General features: G+C 35.9%; 1 protein-coding gene across 1 annotated transcript in view; it reads left to right on the top strand.

Moving 5' to 3' along the window:
* Positions 1 to 1781, top strand: part of RASA2 (RAS p21 protein activator 2) — a 36748-nt gene extending 34967 nt beyond the window's left edge. Inside the window, 3 exon segments of the mRNA XM_010190736.1 lie at positions 3 to 88; positions 669 to 858; positions 1751 to 1781. Coding sequence (XP_010189038.1) covers positions 3 to 88; positions 669 to 858; positions 1751 to 1781 — 307 coding nt within the window.
* Positions 1782 to 15165: the final 13384 nt, after the last annotated feature.

Genomic DNA, 15165 nt, shown 5'->3' on the forward strand with positions numbered 1-15165 from the left:
ACACAAATTGAAATTGATGGAGACAGAGAGACAGAGAGAATTTACTCACTTTTTACTATCAACATGTCTAAACTACAGAAGTTGGAAGGTACTCAAATAATAATTCAGACTAATTATACTGATACTATTCAGCTCTGATTCTTTGGGCACATAGCATCGGTTTGATATCTTAACAATTTACCTGAAAATAAGAGAGACAGGTTGTATTTTTGTCATCTTAGTGCTCTGCTATCAGACAATCTTCAGTCATTTCTTTACAGTAGACATCGGGCATGCAAATTGTTCTAATTGAATTTGTATATATGAAATACCTTTCAATAGTCTAAACAGAAAACCTACGACTGTAGCCAGTTGCTCTTCGGTCTTTGCTCTTTTTTTTCCTGACTGTGGTGTGAATTCCACTAAACACGGTTGAGTTGCAAGAAAGCATTGTTCTTCTCTTAATGTGAACAGGAACAAGCTGGATGCTCGAGATGCTGAACACAATGAGCCACAGAACTGTAAATGCATCCAGTTGTTACTGTCTCCTGCCTTTGTCTTAACCCATTTTATATATAAGCTAGAGTACCTTTACATTTCAGAACTGCAGAATCACCATTTATGTCAGGGTTAGATCTGTTTGTTAATTATCAAAATTCTAATTGGGATAATTGTGGTGATTTTTCTAGAGGCTTGCGGAAGTATCGCAGTCTATCAAGGTCCACGGAAAGAACCAGATGATTATTCTAACTTCATAATTGAAGATTCTCTGGCAACTTTTCATACACTTAAACAGATAATAGATATAGTTGAAAAGCTGAATGAATCACATGAAAAATACCAGAAGAAGAGATCATCTAGTGCTAGATATGGTAGTGAGTAAGTATCTTACGTGATTTCGACATACATATAGGTGTATTTTTTAAAAAAAATAAATCTCAGAACAAGGCTTGTTGACGTAGAGATAATTAAGCTCAAGGTATATCTATACCACACAAAGACATGGAGAAAATAAGTTACACCATTTGTAGTAATGCAGATTTTTACCAGTTGGTAGAAGCTACCAGAAGTTTCTCTGATGTGGGATTCATCCATTTTCCTGTTGAGATTCCCATAAGCAAATGCAATGACTCAGTCATTTCCTTGCAGCTTAACATCTGAAGTGCACACAAAATTAATCCCTTTCTACCTACCTTCTATTTTTTTTTTTCAAAATTTCAGATTTCAGTTAAGAAATAATTAAAATATCAAGTTATATAAAACTGTAAAAATCACACTGCAGAAACGTACCTTTCATGCAGTATATTTACTGTTTGTAATTCGCTTGCCATACTCGATGATTAACACTATTTGTGGTGAAGTTAAAAAAAAACGAGAAGCAGCTCCTCTGTTCTTTGTAGTACGTTGTTGTTGCAGAGCAGATCCTTCTAATTCTCTTCAGTCCTAGCTGATAACGATGGAACATCACTAGCAAGTATTCTGATTTCTTCTGTACATCAATAAGGCTTGATTCACAAGAAAAAAAGAATGCTCAAACCCCGTTTGGCTTCCCTAGTTTATTTGACCCAGATTGTTTAGAAATACTGACTTTGATTTAGAGGTCTTGCCTGAAAGTACGTGAGGCTTTCCACAAATGGTGAAATTTCACAAGTAGTGGTAGAAATTATGCAGAAAATATAGATTTGCTTAATAAATTAAAATTCTATTATGAGAACTAAGAAACAAATGTTAACCTTAAAAATACCTACATAAATTATCATATTTTTTCCAGAGAAAATCCAATTGTTGGAAAAGTTTCCTAACCAAAACCAAACTGGCACATTTGGATGAAAGAAGAAACTGGAATGTTCTGGAGCATTTGGGGTTTTTGTTTTATCTTTTTTTCCTTTTTTTAAAATTCATAATATGCATTTTTACAAAGTATTTAAGAATTAACATAAATGTTAGTTGTGTTGACAATCTATTTAATATTTAATAGAAAAATATCTACTTGGAAATCTGGTTTTAAGGTTTATTCTCATTTTGCTGAAGAACTGGACGTTCTAGGTTCTTGAAGTAACAGGTATGAATAAATCTAAATGTTGTTTTGCCACTGTTGTCATATTGAGAAGAACTTTCTAAACAAATAAGCTTTTTAATGAAAGAAATTTCCACGCAGCATTTGTTGGTGGGATTACATCTGTCAATACATACACTGCAAACTTGCATGAGTTTACTATGAGTACCTGCCCTGCTGATATGCATCTTGAAATGCTCTGACATGGAAAAGATCTGAAGCTTCACATTTGATTCATTTGACTTCTTTTTTTCCTTGTATTAGGTGTTGTCAGGACTTGATTTATCTGTAGCTATAAATCATACAGTATTCTGCAAATAATCTGGACAGCAGATACCTGTGTTAGCTATGTTTTTAAGTACTAATGAAGAAGAGATCAGGGAACGTAAGTTGTACCTCTTGTTTACATTTAGGGTGAGTAACATATGGAGTGACAATAGACCACTATCTATTTTCTTTAGGATTTTTAAAGGTACATCTTTTTTCTTAATCTAAAAAGAAATGCAGGGTAGCAACGTTCTTTTTAACTAAGTTTGCCCGCAAATAGAAACATTTAAATGTGAACAGATTGTGGTTAAGTACTTATCAATTTACATCATCCCATGTATGATTTTGTTCTTTTTTTTTTTTTAAATAAAAAGTAGTAACTAGGTCCAGCTCACCTTTTGACTACAGATCTAATAAATAATCTCTATTATAATCACTCAAAGCACTTTAGATATCTGGACTATCCCAGATTATTTTTAGATACTTTGTAGTATCTGCTTGTTATGATCAGTTGAATGATCAACATTGTTTTGTCTTTAAGCAATGCTTCAGTGAATATTTTTATATCTTTAGTTATATGGATCCATATTTGCCACTTAACACAATTGTAAACTGGCTTTCTCGACTTCAGTAAGATTAACTTTTGCTCACTCCATCTGAGAAGTTAGGTTTATGCTGAAAGAACAGGTATGTATATAACCAGGAAGAAGCAAAGGTATTACTGTGGCAACTTTGCTTCATCAGTATTAAATACAACGGTACTGCTCGGAATATTATTTTTAATAATAACTATATGTGGTACTTTTATTTTTGGAGCATTTATTGTGGAGTCTTTTGTTGTTGTTTCATTGAGTGCGGTTTTGTGGGGTTTTTTACAGTCATGATTTGGCCAATTTAAATAGAAATGTAACTTACAATAGAAATCCACAGTGCTTGAAACTATAAACTGTTTAAATTTCTATACGTTTATTATATGGTAGTAGGGAGGCTTTCTGTAATAGAACCAAGTTGGCAAGACAGGATTGGAGTGTTTTATGGAATGAATGTAACTTGTTAGAATAACTGCTTGGTTCAACAGCAAACTATTTTAGAATATCTGAGATCCGGTACTAGTATCTGCAATGTCACAATCATTTAATCACCTCAACTGTTGTTGCAGTTTCCTTTTTTACACGTTTGATGGATTCTAAGGGAATTTTATTTGCCAGCTGGTAAAATTGGGGGGTGGGAGAAGAAGGGAATATATTAATGCCAAGAAATGTGTTTTGCCAAGGTAAAGTGTGTCTGATTAATGCCATTAATAAAAAGCTTCCATTAAACAAAGTTGAATGTGGTTGGGTGTCAAAGTTAGGTTTTGCTATATATGGATTAAGCCTATGGCAAAGCGTCTGTTCCTTCAAGCCATTTTCTGTTGTTTTCCGAGTCAAATTTATGAAAAATTAAATTGTGTACTCTTGCGACGTTTTTTAAAATGTGCACCTTTTTTTTTTTGCTTTGGTACTGGAATATCTAGGGGAACAGAAAAACAACCAACAAAAGCCATTGAATATTTGTGACCAGTAAGATTTGATTTTTCATTTTATAATGTTTTCAAATGCAGTAGATGTTCTAGAATTTAATTAGGTACAAATAGGATGATTAATAATAAAAGTTGCCTTCCTTCTGATTAGTCTAGAAAGATTGTTATTCAGTAATTAGTTCTGTTGGTATTGTAAATTATCATTAGTTTTCATTTGTATGATGATGATGTACTGTTGAATGTATTTTTATTTAAATTTTATTTTCTTATCAAGACATTAAAATGTTTTGTAACTTTGCTTGAGAATAACTCACAAATAAATTACAACAAACTTGACATATGATGTGTGTTTGTTGTGAGTCCTGGCTTTTTAAAATGCTAGCATTTATCTGAAGACTGTATTAGTAGGTGTTCACATACAGGAGTTGGGTATAAAGAGAGAAATCTAGTTGAAAAATAAAAATTAAGTTGAGGGATCTTGCATGGGCATCTGCAGCACTGTGACGTTCTAAGACTGATGGTTGGAGAGAAGAGTGATAGTTAATAATGTAACGTAACAGCATACGTAGAAGCCTAAGTAACTTGACAGATCTCAATATGTTTGCAAGGATTCTTAGTACTATGTTATTAGTGTTATATGGCTATTTTTTTCTTGATTACTGTTTGCCTTTCATTACCTGTCCTGTGTAGCAGTACCAGCTATGTAATTTGTCAGACCTTTTTTAAATGTATTGCATATGGAAAAAATAGTGTCTTTACTTTTCTAATCTTCATTCTTTTTTATGTAATATTGGCACATTTTAGCTACCTGTTCTCCCCTCCTATGCTTATGGGTGTTTTTTGTAAGATAATTTTGTACAAGCATGTTTTAATGTTCTGAGATGCTTTTGTTTCCTCGTACAGAGTGCTGACCTGCTCTTTATTGCTGGTACGGAAGCTCCTATCAGGAGTTACAGCGCAAATCTTCCAGCCATTTTTTAATTAATTTTTATTAATTCTGAGGTAAGCTGTATTAAAGGTCAGTCTGAGTGATTTGCAGAGATCAGAATGCAGAGGAAGTTAAAGATGGGGTTGGAAGCACGGGAGGAATTTTTTTGTGGACGTTAAAAACAATTTGCAAGGATTTTGTGATTATTATAGCAGAGTGATCTATTCTTTTCACTGCTAATACGCTACCTTCTCTAAATATTCAATTAAGCTGACTTCTCCCTAAACCGTGACCTGAAAAGGGCATTCCCATTTATGATCTGTAGCTTCTGTGCTACATGATGCATGTAAGTCATGGATGCATGAGGCCTCTGTAGAAAGTTCTTCCTAGGACTCTGGATTCCTTGAAAGTCAGTGCGCTCATTTCTCACACAGTTCTAGACATCTTTGTCCCCTATCATACATGCAGATAACTATAGTGAGAAAATGCATACTTGTAGCCTATAAAAGGTGAGCATATATGTTTATCTTCATAAAGTCTACCCATAGACTATATATATAGTAAACAGAATCAAAAATATATGGAAAATTAAGTGTTTACAAGACATTATCTTTAATTTCTGCTCATTTATATGTATTTTAAAGTACAAAGTTTTCAACATTTACTCACATTTGATAAGGACTGATTCAGTATTGTTTTTAAAAGAGCATGCATATGGAATAAAAGTTAGGCTAATAAGCAACAGCACCCGGTAAGAAGGAGCAACTTACATTAGAATAGACAAATGCGTACAATTTAAGGTTCTTGTAGATAGTTACAGAAGCATATTTAACTAAGTTTTATATGATTTATGCAGATTAAACAAACCAGAAATCCTTTAATAGCAGTAAGGAGACTATATCACTGTTACTGTGTTCAGCTGTGATGAGACTGCTGCTGGAATACTTTCTCTGTTCCTGAGATTGAGCAATATAAGCAGTTGGTTTTTTTAAAAAATAAATGAATTCACAGTTGAGTAGAGCTGCAAAAACTGGGAACATGGACTGTAATTTAGCTAAATTACTTAATTTAAAAATATAAGTTTAAAAAGCCACTTTATGTACCTAAATCAGGGAAAGAAATTTGGTAATCAGTTGCTTTATAATCAGAATAAGGTTTAAAAAGATGTGGTGGCTGCAGTGTTCAGGAAGTGCATGTGTCTTGTAAGAATGTGTTGATTTGGGGTTTTTGTTTGTGGTGGGTTTTTTTTTTTAAAAAACCCTATTAGACAACCTTCCTGAATTGCTTTTAAAATGTTCTTTACATTAATAAATAATTATGGGAAATAATAAAATTCATCCATGTATAAATCTTACCTAATACAATGTTCCATAAAATTGTGTGACAAAGCTTTTGAACTATTTGGGGTTATAATTATTTTAACATAATTACTATTGCAAATGCTGTGGCAGTTTTATATAATGTCTAGTTAACAGTTTCACCGAAAAGAGGATACATGTTGTCATTTTAGAAACATTAGTTACATGGTTTTTTTAAATCGAATCTGTTTGCTTTAACGAGTTGTGGCTTCATTCCCCACTTCTGATCTCTGTTTTTGGTCATTCTTCCTACACAGGGGAAAAAGCTGAGAGAATCATAGAACAACCAAAGTAAATCAACTGTGACTTGAAATCATGACTGAAAAGTGACAATCTCTTACTTGGTTCCTCTGAAATAGTAGCAGAGAAGATTTTGTCTCAAGTTTCTCAAAAAAAGCAAGGTATCCCCTGCTTTGTTGCAGGTTGGTGTTTCAGTGACACACTCCACAGTGTCAGGGAGACAAGAGACAAGATGATGTTTTGGCTTCAAAACCATCTGTGTTCACGCAGTGTGTTCCTCCGAGATGAGCGTGCAGACACTGTACCTACCGAAGGGTTACTTCAGTAGCCAGCTAAGAAGCTTAGCAAGGGGAGCTCCAAGGGGCCCTGCTTTTCCTGGAGACTGACATAGTTGCTAGGTGATACAGAAACAAGCCTTCATCAGATGGCAAAAAGCAGGCGATGGAGGTAAAAGTACTAAGAGGGAAACTCCCCAATAAAAATCAAGTGATCGATGGTAACACTCAGACCTGGCATTTATGTTGCATCTTTCCTCAGTAGACCTTTAAAGTATTTAATGAAAGAAAGGTAAGTATATACAGTTCAGTCTTCTTTCCATGCTGGGTGATGGCAAGCTGCTGTGTACTGTATAGCAACGCAAATGTAAAGATCCAAGAGGAAGGAGTACTCCACTGTAGTTTCAGTGACTAAAAGGTAATTAAATAATGCCAGATGCAGGCAAAAGGCTTTGTCAGATATTTGGTCATTTTAATAATCTCGGGTCATGAACTGACACCCCACAGGGTGATGGTATAAGCCGAGAGGTTTCTTAGAAGCATTTTCTCCATGTGATAATGATGCATTGTACCTCGTCATTTACCTCAGAAGTTGTATTTAGTCCTGTGTCTTTCCTTCTCTCCTTTTCTCTCAATCTTGCTGATTTACCCTACTTTAAATTAAGAGGGCACTCTGACCAAATGAGTTACAAGATTTCCTGATTGATTTTTACAATATCTTTAAATTTAAATAGAAATAATTCTAGTCCTAGATATGAGTAAAATATCAAGCTGTACAAATGGAAAAAAGCAAGGATGAGTTCCAGCACTGCTGAAAAACTCCATGAAAGACATAACATTTTTAAACATAATACACAAAATTATTTCTGACAACCAAAGTAATTCATCTAGCTTCTTCCTGAGTAGATGCAGATTCTTGTCAAGTCTTCCCTGTCACACCATTCTGTCATGGTGGTTTTGCTTTGGTTATTTTAAAAATATTTATGTATATACATATATTCTGGCACTACCTTAGCCAAAATCTAATAGTAGAAAGTTGGGTCAAAGTAAAAAAATGTCCTGTGTACCGTGTCAACTCAACATGCGTCTGCAAGTGTGAATGATGAGAAGATAAACTTCATCTATGCGATACCTTCCAGTAATTTAAACATGAGTAAAGGGAGCTTTCATAGGACAAGTTTCTACGTGGTTTCCCTTGCTGTAGTTTTGGTTTGGTTTTTTGTTTTGCTGCTGGGTTTTGGTTTGTTGGTTTGGTTTTTTTCCCCCTGATTGGAGGGCAGGATTTGCTTACAGCAGCTTATGGAGTTACTTTGGGCTGGTTCCAAATACCAATGGGAGGTTAAAAATAGACAAACTGCATGACCTCACACAAATTTATAGGAGACATCAGTATTGCAAAATAGGTGGGTGGTGCGCCCCCTCGTAACAGCAAAACAACATAACTTGGTTTTCAGTTTTCAGTTCAGAATGCAGTTGCATTCTCAAACAGCTGACCTCAGATAAAATGTTAATTTTGTCTTCATCGTTATGTTTTTTGAAAAATTAATAAATGGAATATGAGACAAATTTCTAACTTGAAAATCCACACTGTCCAAGGGAATAGTAATCGCTGTGTTTTACTCCGGAGAGTAAAACAATTAGCAAACAAGAATCTAGTGTAGCATTTCATAAAATAGTCTGAGATCTTTGTGTCACTGTCTCTAAAACTCTGCTTTGTAAGGAGAGATGGATGAGCCTGGGTGCTGTATGAAGAGAATTTTCAAGTGTTTAATTAAAGCAGAAAGATTCGCGTAACTTTTTTTGTAAAATTTAAGGACTTCCTTTCTATGTGTTGGGTGTCATGATGTCTATTTGTTTCATTGAACACGAGGAATGCACAATGATTTTAAGAATCTGTATTACTGGTACTTCACTGTCTTTGAGCTCGTTCCTGGACTTCTATAAAGTTCATGCCAAATCACATGCGTATGTGGCAGTACAGGGAAAATGGGGGGGCTACACTTTTTTCAACTCTTTTTGCTACACTGGTTAGCAGCGTATTTCTGTTTCTTCACTTTCATCTTCCTTCCAATGAGATGCTTCCAGTGTAAAAGTGGTATGCAATTTATTCCACAAATGCAGTATTTCCCAAATTTCTGTTTTGGTTTCTTTTTTATTTCTGGATGCCCACTTCATGCTTCTCCTTAACAGAAACTGTACATATTAACATTGAAGTCTATTTTCCATTTTGGCAATTGCATCAGACAGCTTCAGTAAAACCTTAATAACTACTACAGGTGGCTTTGTCGCAGATGATAGCCAGTGTGCTATCTCCTGTGCTGTCTTCCTCTGTTGCAGACCCGCTATTTACCCTTACTGAGGTCTCTGCTATAACAACAACAGTAATATTAGTACTGGCCATTAATAGTCCTGTTTAGCATGTTCCTATTGGTGAAATGACACAGAGGGGCATAAATGATCAGAGTTTAAGATAGTTTTAGCACAGAACTATGCTTAAATTGTTTTCTTTGGCAGATAAATTGATGTAGTACTTAAGTGTTCGAATATATGTTAGTCTATTGGGAGAACAAACAATAAGTGTAATAATACAGTCCAGCACATGCATTAGTTGGCCAAGATACACACACACTTACATAACTGTTCTTCACATTATCATAAAACTGATGTTTCCATAACAGTTTTGTTATTTGTAAAAATAATATTCAATTCTATGTTTTAGAGTAAGCAAGCTGTGGAAAAAAAACAACAAAAATCTCAAAGTTGTAAGAGCCAAGAAGAAAGAACGAACAAAAATCAGGTCATTTCTAGACATTTCCACTTTCAAAAGATTTCTGAAAATCTATGAAAGGCATTGTATGTGCTTCTAAAGCGCTCTGTGCAATATTCGGAGTTTAAAAAGGTGCATAGAAAGTTAAAACATTCGTGCATGGTCAAGATGCATCTGTATATTCATTTGACATGGGATTAGGAGTATGAAAAGAAAACTATTACATCAATTGTGTAAGGTAGATGTCAACACGTAGAGCTTTAAATGAGTAGTATTTGTCATGGAGACAATCAGAATCCAGAACCAGTCCTTTATGAATTACACAGCACCTTTACTGTGAAATTTATTGCAGAAATTTAATTGATTATAAATTGTATAATATAAAACTATTCCTGATTTGGATACCTACTATTATGTGCATCCCTGTCGACAGTTGCCAAAAGAGTTGGTTTTTGCCATTCTATAGCACGCAATTATCTGAGCAGCTCTAATTCCAGCTGAACAACCACTTGATGGGCTGAAGGGAACTGAGTTCAGTTTCCTATATTTAGATCTTCAATTTGAAACTTTTTCAGTAAGTCTGAATGAGATAAGCAAATGCAATTTTCCCTTGTCCAGTTGGAAATAGTGAGGTTTTATTTACAGTTAAAAACAGTGACAAAGTACATAGGAAAAAACTCATTGAAAAAGCTACCGTATTTTGTGCTACTCTCCTGTGTGCAACCTATGTCGTTAATGTCGTGTGTCTGTAGGGAACAGATGAATTCTAGATTGCCAGGATTGGCATCTCTCCAGAATGGCTTGAAGTTTTTCATACAGCTTTTTAGGTGATAAAACAGCCAAGAAAATAATTATTAGTTGGGAAACTTACTTTATTTCTATAAAGCAATATGGGCAATTAAAGGTACCTGTATCATACTTGCTCTACAACTTTCACTGCTGAGGTTGGTTCTGGCACTGCACAGTAAAAATGTATATTAGATTTGTAAAAGCAGACAAGACCAAGCAAGGGTATATGAAATCGAAAGTTACCTCCTTTCTATTTTGGAAAAAAAAAGTTTTCAAAACATCTCTGTCATCCTAATACTGAAAATAAAGTTTCACACACCAATCTCTCTTATTACAAAGGATACTCCAGTCTTTTGGAATAAATTCAAAGTTGCATCTCATTTGAACTGCCATGCTCAGCGAAGGAGCTGGTTATGTCTGGCGGCTCCTTACATAAGAAGGTGAAGAGGAGAGAGTAAAGGAAGGGATCATAATGGTTTTAATGACCATATTTGGTATTTTACTGACTTTTTTGTATCTGTAGGCATTCAGAACCTTTCCTATATACTTGAGCCACTTTATTGCTGCCCCCCTCCTATTTGTGCAGGAGAAACTACGTTGTACCATCATGAAGTGATAAAGTTCAGGAGGTGGTTACAGGTTAAAACTAGTATACTGTAATCATAGACATCAGTGTGGTTTAGATTTGCATTTGCAAAATGTACAGCACCCAAACATAATTATAGTTGGTGTCATGGTTTGCTCTTATGAAGAGAAGAATTGCCTCTAGTTTCCATTGAACTTCTGCTAAGAAAAGTTAGAGAAGACAAGGCAAATTGTATAAATTAAAAAAATAAAGGAATGTACAGGCCAACTTTTTTTTGAAGCAGTTGACATTTTACATAGCAGAAATGAAATGTGCTTAGATTTCAGAATTATTCTACTTCAGGAACAGGTATATTCAAAATCTAAACATCCATGCAAAAGGTGTAAAAATACGATATATTACCAAAGGAAAGTTATGTAGACATTTTCTTTTCAAGTTTACAAAAAGCACTTTTAAACTTTTCTGGATTACACCTAGCCCAATTATTCAGATGTGCCATGATGGTTTAAAAAAAGGAGGAAAAATAATATTAGTTACAAAGAACAGAATAATCAAAGTTAATAACAAGTTTACGACTATAAAGTAGTTCCTTCAACTTAGTATGATTTTCAGCTCTTCTTTCTTAGCTGTTGAGAACCTGTTGGGAGAGGCTTATTGGTGAGATACGTCCACAGTGAAGAAATCCAAGCAATTTTGTATCTCAATATTTTAATTGTAGTTTAATTATAACATTTATTTCTGATTGGGAAAGAGAGTAATCAGTTTTTCAGTATATGTGCTGTAGTCCATGTTATCATCAGACACTGCTGTATTAGCCTGATGACAGTAGTAGCTTGAGCATCGCGCCAGGTACAGATGGTGGTTCCTCTGAGTTTATAGATCTCTCAGCTGCCCAAACCAGAGACTGAGTGGTGTCAAGACAGCAGTTGTTCCTTCCATGGCTGACTTCTGTGAGGTTGGGAACTGGACAGTGTGGATTGAGAGGAGTGCTGATCAACCGAGATAGGAGCAGATCATCTTATTCACGTGTTGTCTAATAGTGTTTTCAAGGAAATTATAGATCCTTTTGAATTGATAGTTGGTTAATGTAGAAGCAGAAGATCTTTAAAGTCAATATCATTGAAGTGATTTAACTGTTTTTATTTTTTACTTTATTACCAAAGGCCAGGTTTTTTGTGGCTGAGGTACACAACATGCAAGCCACTGCCAAAGTGTATGGCTTACTCTGTTAGCAGTTTTATGAGACTTGGAATTCCAGAAGGATTTGGTCATCCTCTCTTCTTCATGACAGCAGTCCAGGCCATTCAGGTGAAGCTGGGGAAACTTGCACCAATAATGCTCATAATACTCTCTGTAGGTAGAGAACATCCTTCCTGAGGAATGTTGATTTGGGACTTGCTAGGTGTCCTGTTTAAACATTAAAAACATTTTTTAAATACATAAACGCACTCTAAAATCTTGCACAAAGTCTTCTTGGCTATAAAAATGTGTGATTACATATGAAAAGTTTTTATTTCTCTTCACACTTCATATTACTCTACAGTACTTGCAAAGCTGGATGGATGCACCATGTACTCCTTTTTTATTCCAGCAGTAATTCATTCTGAGACTGAAGGATGATCCACAGAATGACTTGGAGCTGCTTTCCTTCTCAGCAACATGAACTCTGCTGTTGTCTGCTATACCAGGCAAGCAGAAAATAAGTTTGTTTAGAGCATCAAGCCAGTGTGAGTTTCAACATTGATGATATTCAGCATAACTGAAGGTAGGAACCATTCCAAATAAAGCATTAAGAGTTCTACAAATAAAGATTCTCTAGTTCCTCAATGTAAAGAAAACCTGGGCTTGATTAGGGATCACAGCAGTCTAGTTATCAAAAATTCCTTTTTGTCAAATAAGTTTTAAAACTCACATTAATTTTGTATATATTACTTTATTGTTGTTACCATCTAAAATCTGAATTACACAGAGATAAATGATAGTTATTTCTGTAGGACAGGGAATTGTCTGAAAGGGTCCAGCAGGGCCACAAAGATGATGGAGGGAGTGGAGCATCTCCTGCTGAGGAGTGGCTGAGGGAGCTGGGGCTCTTGAGCTTGGAGCAGAGGAGACTGAGGGGTGCCCTCATTCCTGGGGATCCATTGGGAAAGGGCAGTGTCAGGAGGAAGGAGCCAGGCTCTGCTCTGGGATGGCCAATGCCAGGACAAGGGGCAATGGTCCCAAGCTGGAGCACAGGAGGTTCAAGCTGAAGATGAGGACAAACTTTGTCAGTGTGAGGGTTATGGAGCATGGCCCAGGCTGCCCAGAGAGGTTGTGGAGTCTCCTTCTCTGGAGACACCCAAAGCCCTGGCCGTGTTCCTGTGTGACTGCTCTGGTGATCCTGCTGTGGCAGGGGTTGCACTGGGGGAGCTTTCCAGGTCCCTTCCAGCTCCTAACATTCTGTGGTTCTGTGAAGGAAAAGTACATTTCTGAACGGAATGATACTTTGGTGAAAAGGGATTAAGAAATGCAATTTCTATCTCTGCCTTATAAAATGTGTCATTTATTACTCTGTACTCTTGTTTATACCATATTTTTACGCATTATTCTTGTGCCTTTATATGCAACCCAGCTGTGACAATCAGTAGCAGTTGTTATTGAAGGAAAGTTGGCTAAAACAAGAAGTTAGTATTTTGAAACCTCAACTTGACAGCTTTTCTGCTGAGCACAGAGACACTTTTTTAAAAAAAGTGGTAAAGAGAGGAACAATTTCTGAAGTTAGTAAGCAGTAATCCAGCCTAGTTCTTAAAGTTTTGCACAGCAATCTGATGTAGATCCAGAACTGGATCAGTACTAGTACAGAACAGTCAAGATATCAACCAGAGTATTTATGACTTTTCTAATAATGAGTTAGAGAATAGAGAATCAATTATTTTTTTCACAGTACAAGTGAGAACTGACTCACACTTAAGACCTTGCCTCAACCAGCAATGCGGGTGTGAGTGGCTGGAGTCCTTGGGCTTTGAAAACTGATGCTCAAAGTTCAGCCCAACCACCCAAACCAATGTGGACGCACTGAGATTTCTGCAGTGTGGTCGGAGATGTGATACATTGCAATGAACTAATCAGAAATTAAAGAGGCTATGGGTGTGTGTAAGTGTGTGCACAAGGGTCAAGTCCAGGGCTAGAGAAGACGCTTGCTTTTAGCTTTTGGCCTTGTGGATATTCTAAGGTGAACCAGTGCTGTCCATGCACATCTGTAATGTCTCGTGGATCTTTCCTGTTCAAGCTGTGTGATGGGGTGAGTTAATGATTCAGGGTATACCTCCATAGAAATGTCCTAGACTGCATACAAAAGTAAGTGCTCTGTATGTATCTGAAGCTGCCAGGAAAATTATTTGTGTTGCACACACTCGGTCAGGTACTCTGGATGTCGTTGATCTGCTTGGCGATGAGGTAGGAGAGCTTTTGTGCAGATGAAATACTGGTAAGACTTGAGAAAAGGAAAAGCAAGGTGGACTGTTTCTAACTTTAGCTCTTATAACTTTGATTAATTTGTTTGCCCTAACTTTAAATAGAACATCGGATCTTTAAAGTTTAATTTGTACATGAATATCAACATTATTTAACAAACTTATCTTAAAGTAGGCTTAAAGAGGGTACTATACTGGAAAGTCTATTTTGTATACTTCTGTTTGGGTAAAGATTAGAAAAGAAATGCAAGTTTCTGTTATCTTTTAAAATAAAATAATGATGTCAATTGTTTATTTTTTTCTGATCTACACTTTGAAGCTCCAGTTTTTAAGATCATACATCTTAAAACATCATAGTTGTGTATGTAAATATTGTATTTTTTAATATAATCAGCTACTTTAAAATTCTCTTTTAGCTTTTTAGTTCTCTGGTGCTTTACAACTCTTACCTATTTTCTGCTGGGATTTTCTGTCTTTTTTATTCAAGCCAATAAATTACCAGGTAAATTCAAACTGTCCTACTCTGACATTACAAATTAGCCATATTTAATTGGACATTTCCATGAAGAATCACTGCTGTCTGACAAGAATTAGCTTTCAGTTACTAGAGTGTAGACTTTGAGAACTTTGAGTGCAAGATTTGTGCAGCATTTTCATGAGAATAATTAAAGAAGAATTTTCATAGTGTGTATATAATGAAATAGAGGAGCATTGGAAAACAGAAATAATAGAGACAGTAATTGTTGAGGGATGTTGCAGTTTCGTGTCAGTGAACGCGGCTGTGGGCTGATGGGGCAGGGATAGTATCTGGCAGTTTAATTACATTAATTTCGGTTCCCTTGTTGCTGAGATCGGCCAGCAGGCTCCAGTAGGCCCCCGCGGCCCCTCTCCCTCCCGGTGCCCGGTGCGGCCTATGGCGGAGCGCCCCCGGCCGAACGTGGCCGTTACC

The sequence above is a fragment of the Mesitornis unicolor genome, unplaced genomic scaffold, assembly GCF_000695765.1.
Source record: "Mesitornis unicolor isolate BGI_N332 unplaced genomic scaffold, ASM69576v1 scaffold44238, whole genome shotgun sequence".
NCBI classification, from domain to species: Eukaryota; Metazoa; Chordata; class Aves; order Mesitornithiformes; family Mesitornithidae; genus Mesitornis; species Mesitornis unicolor.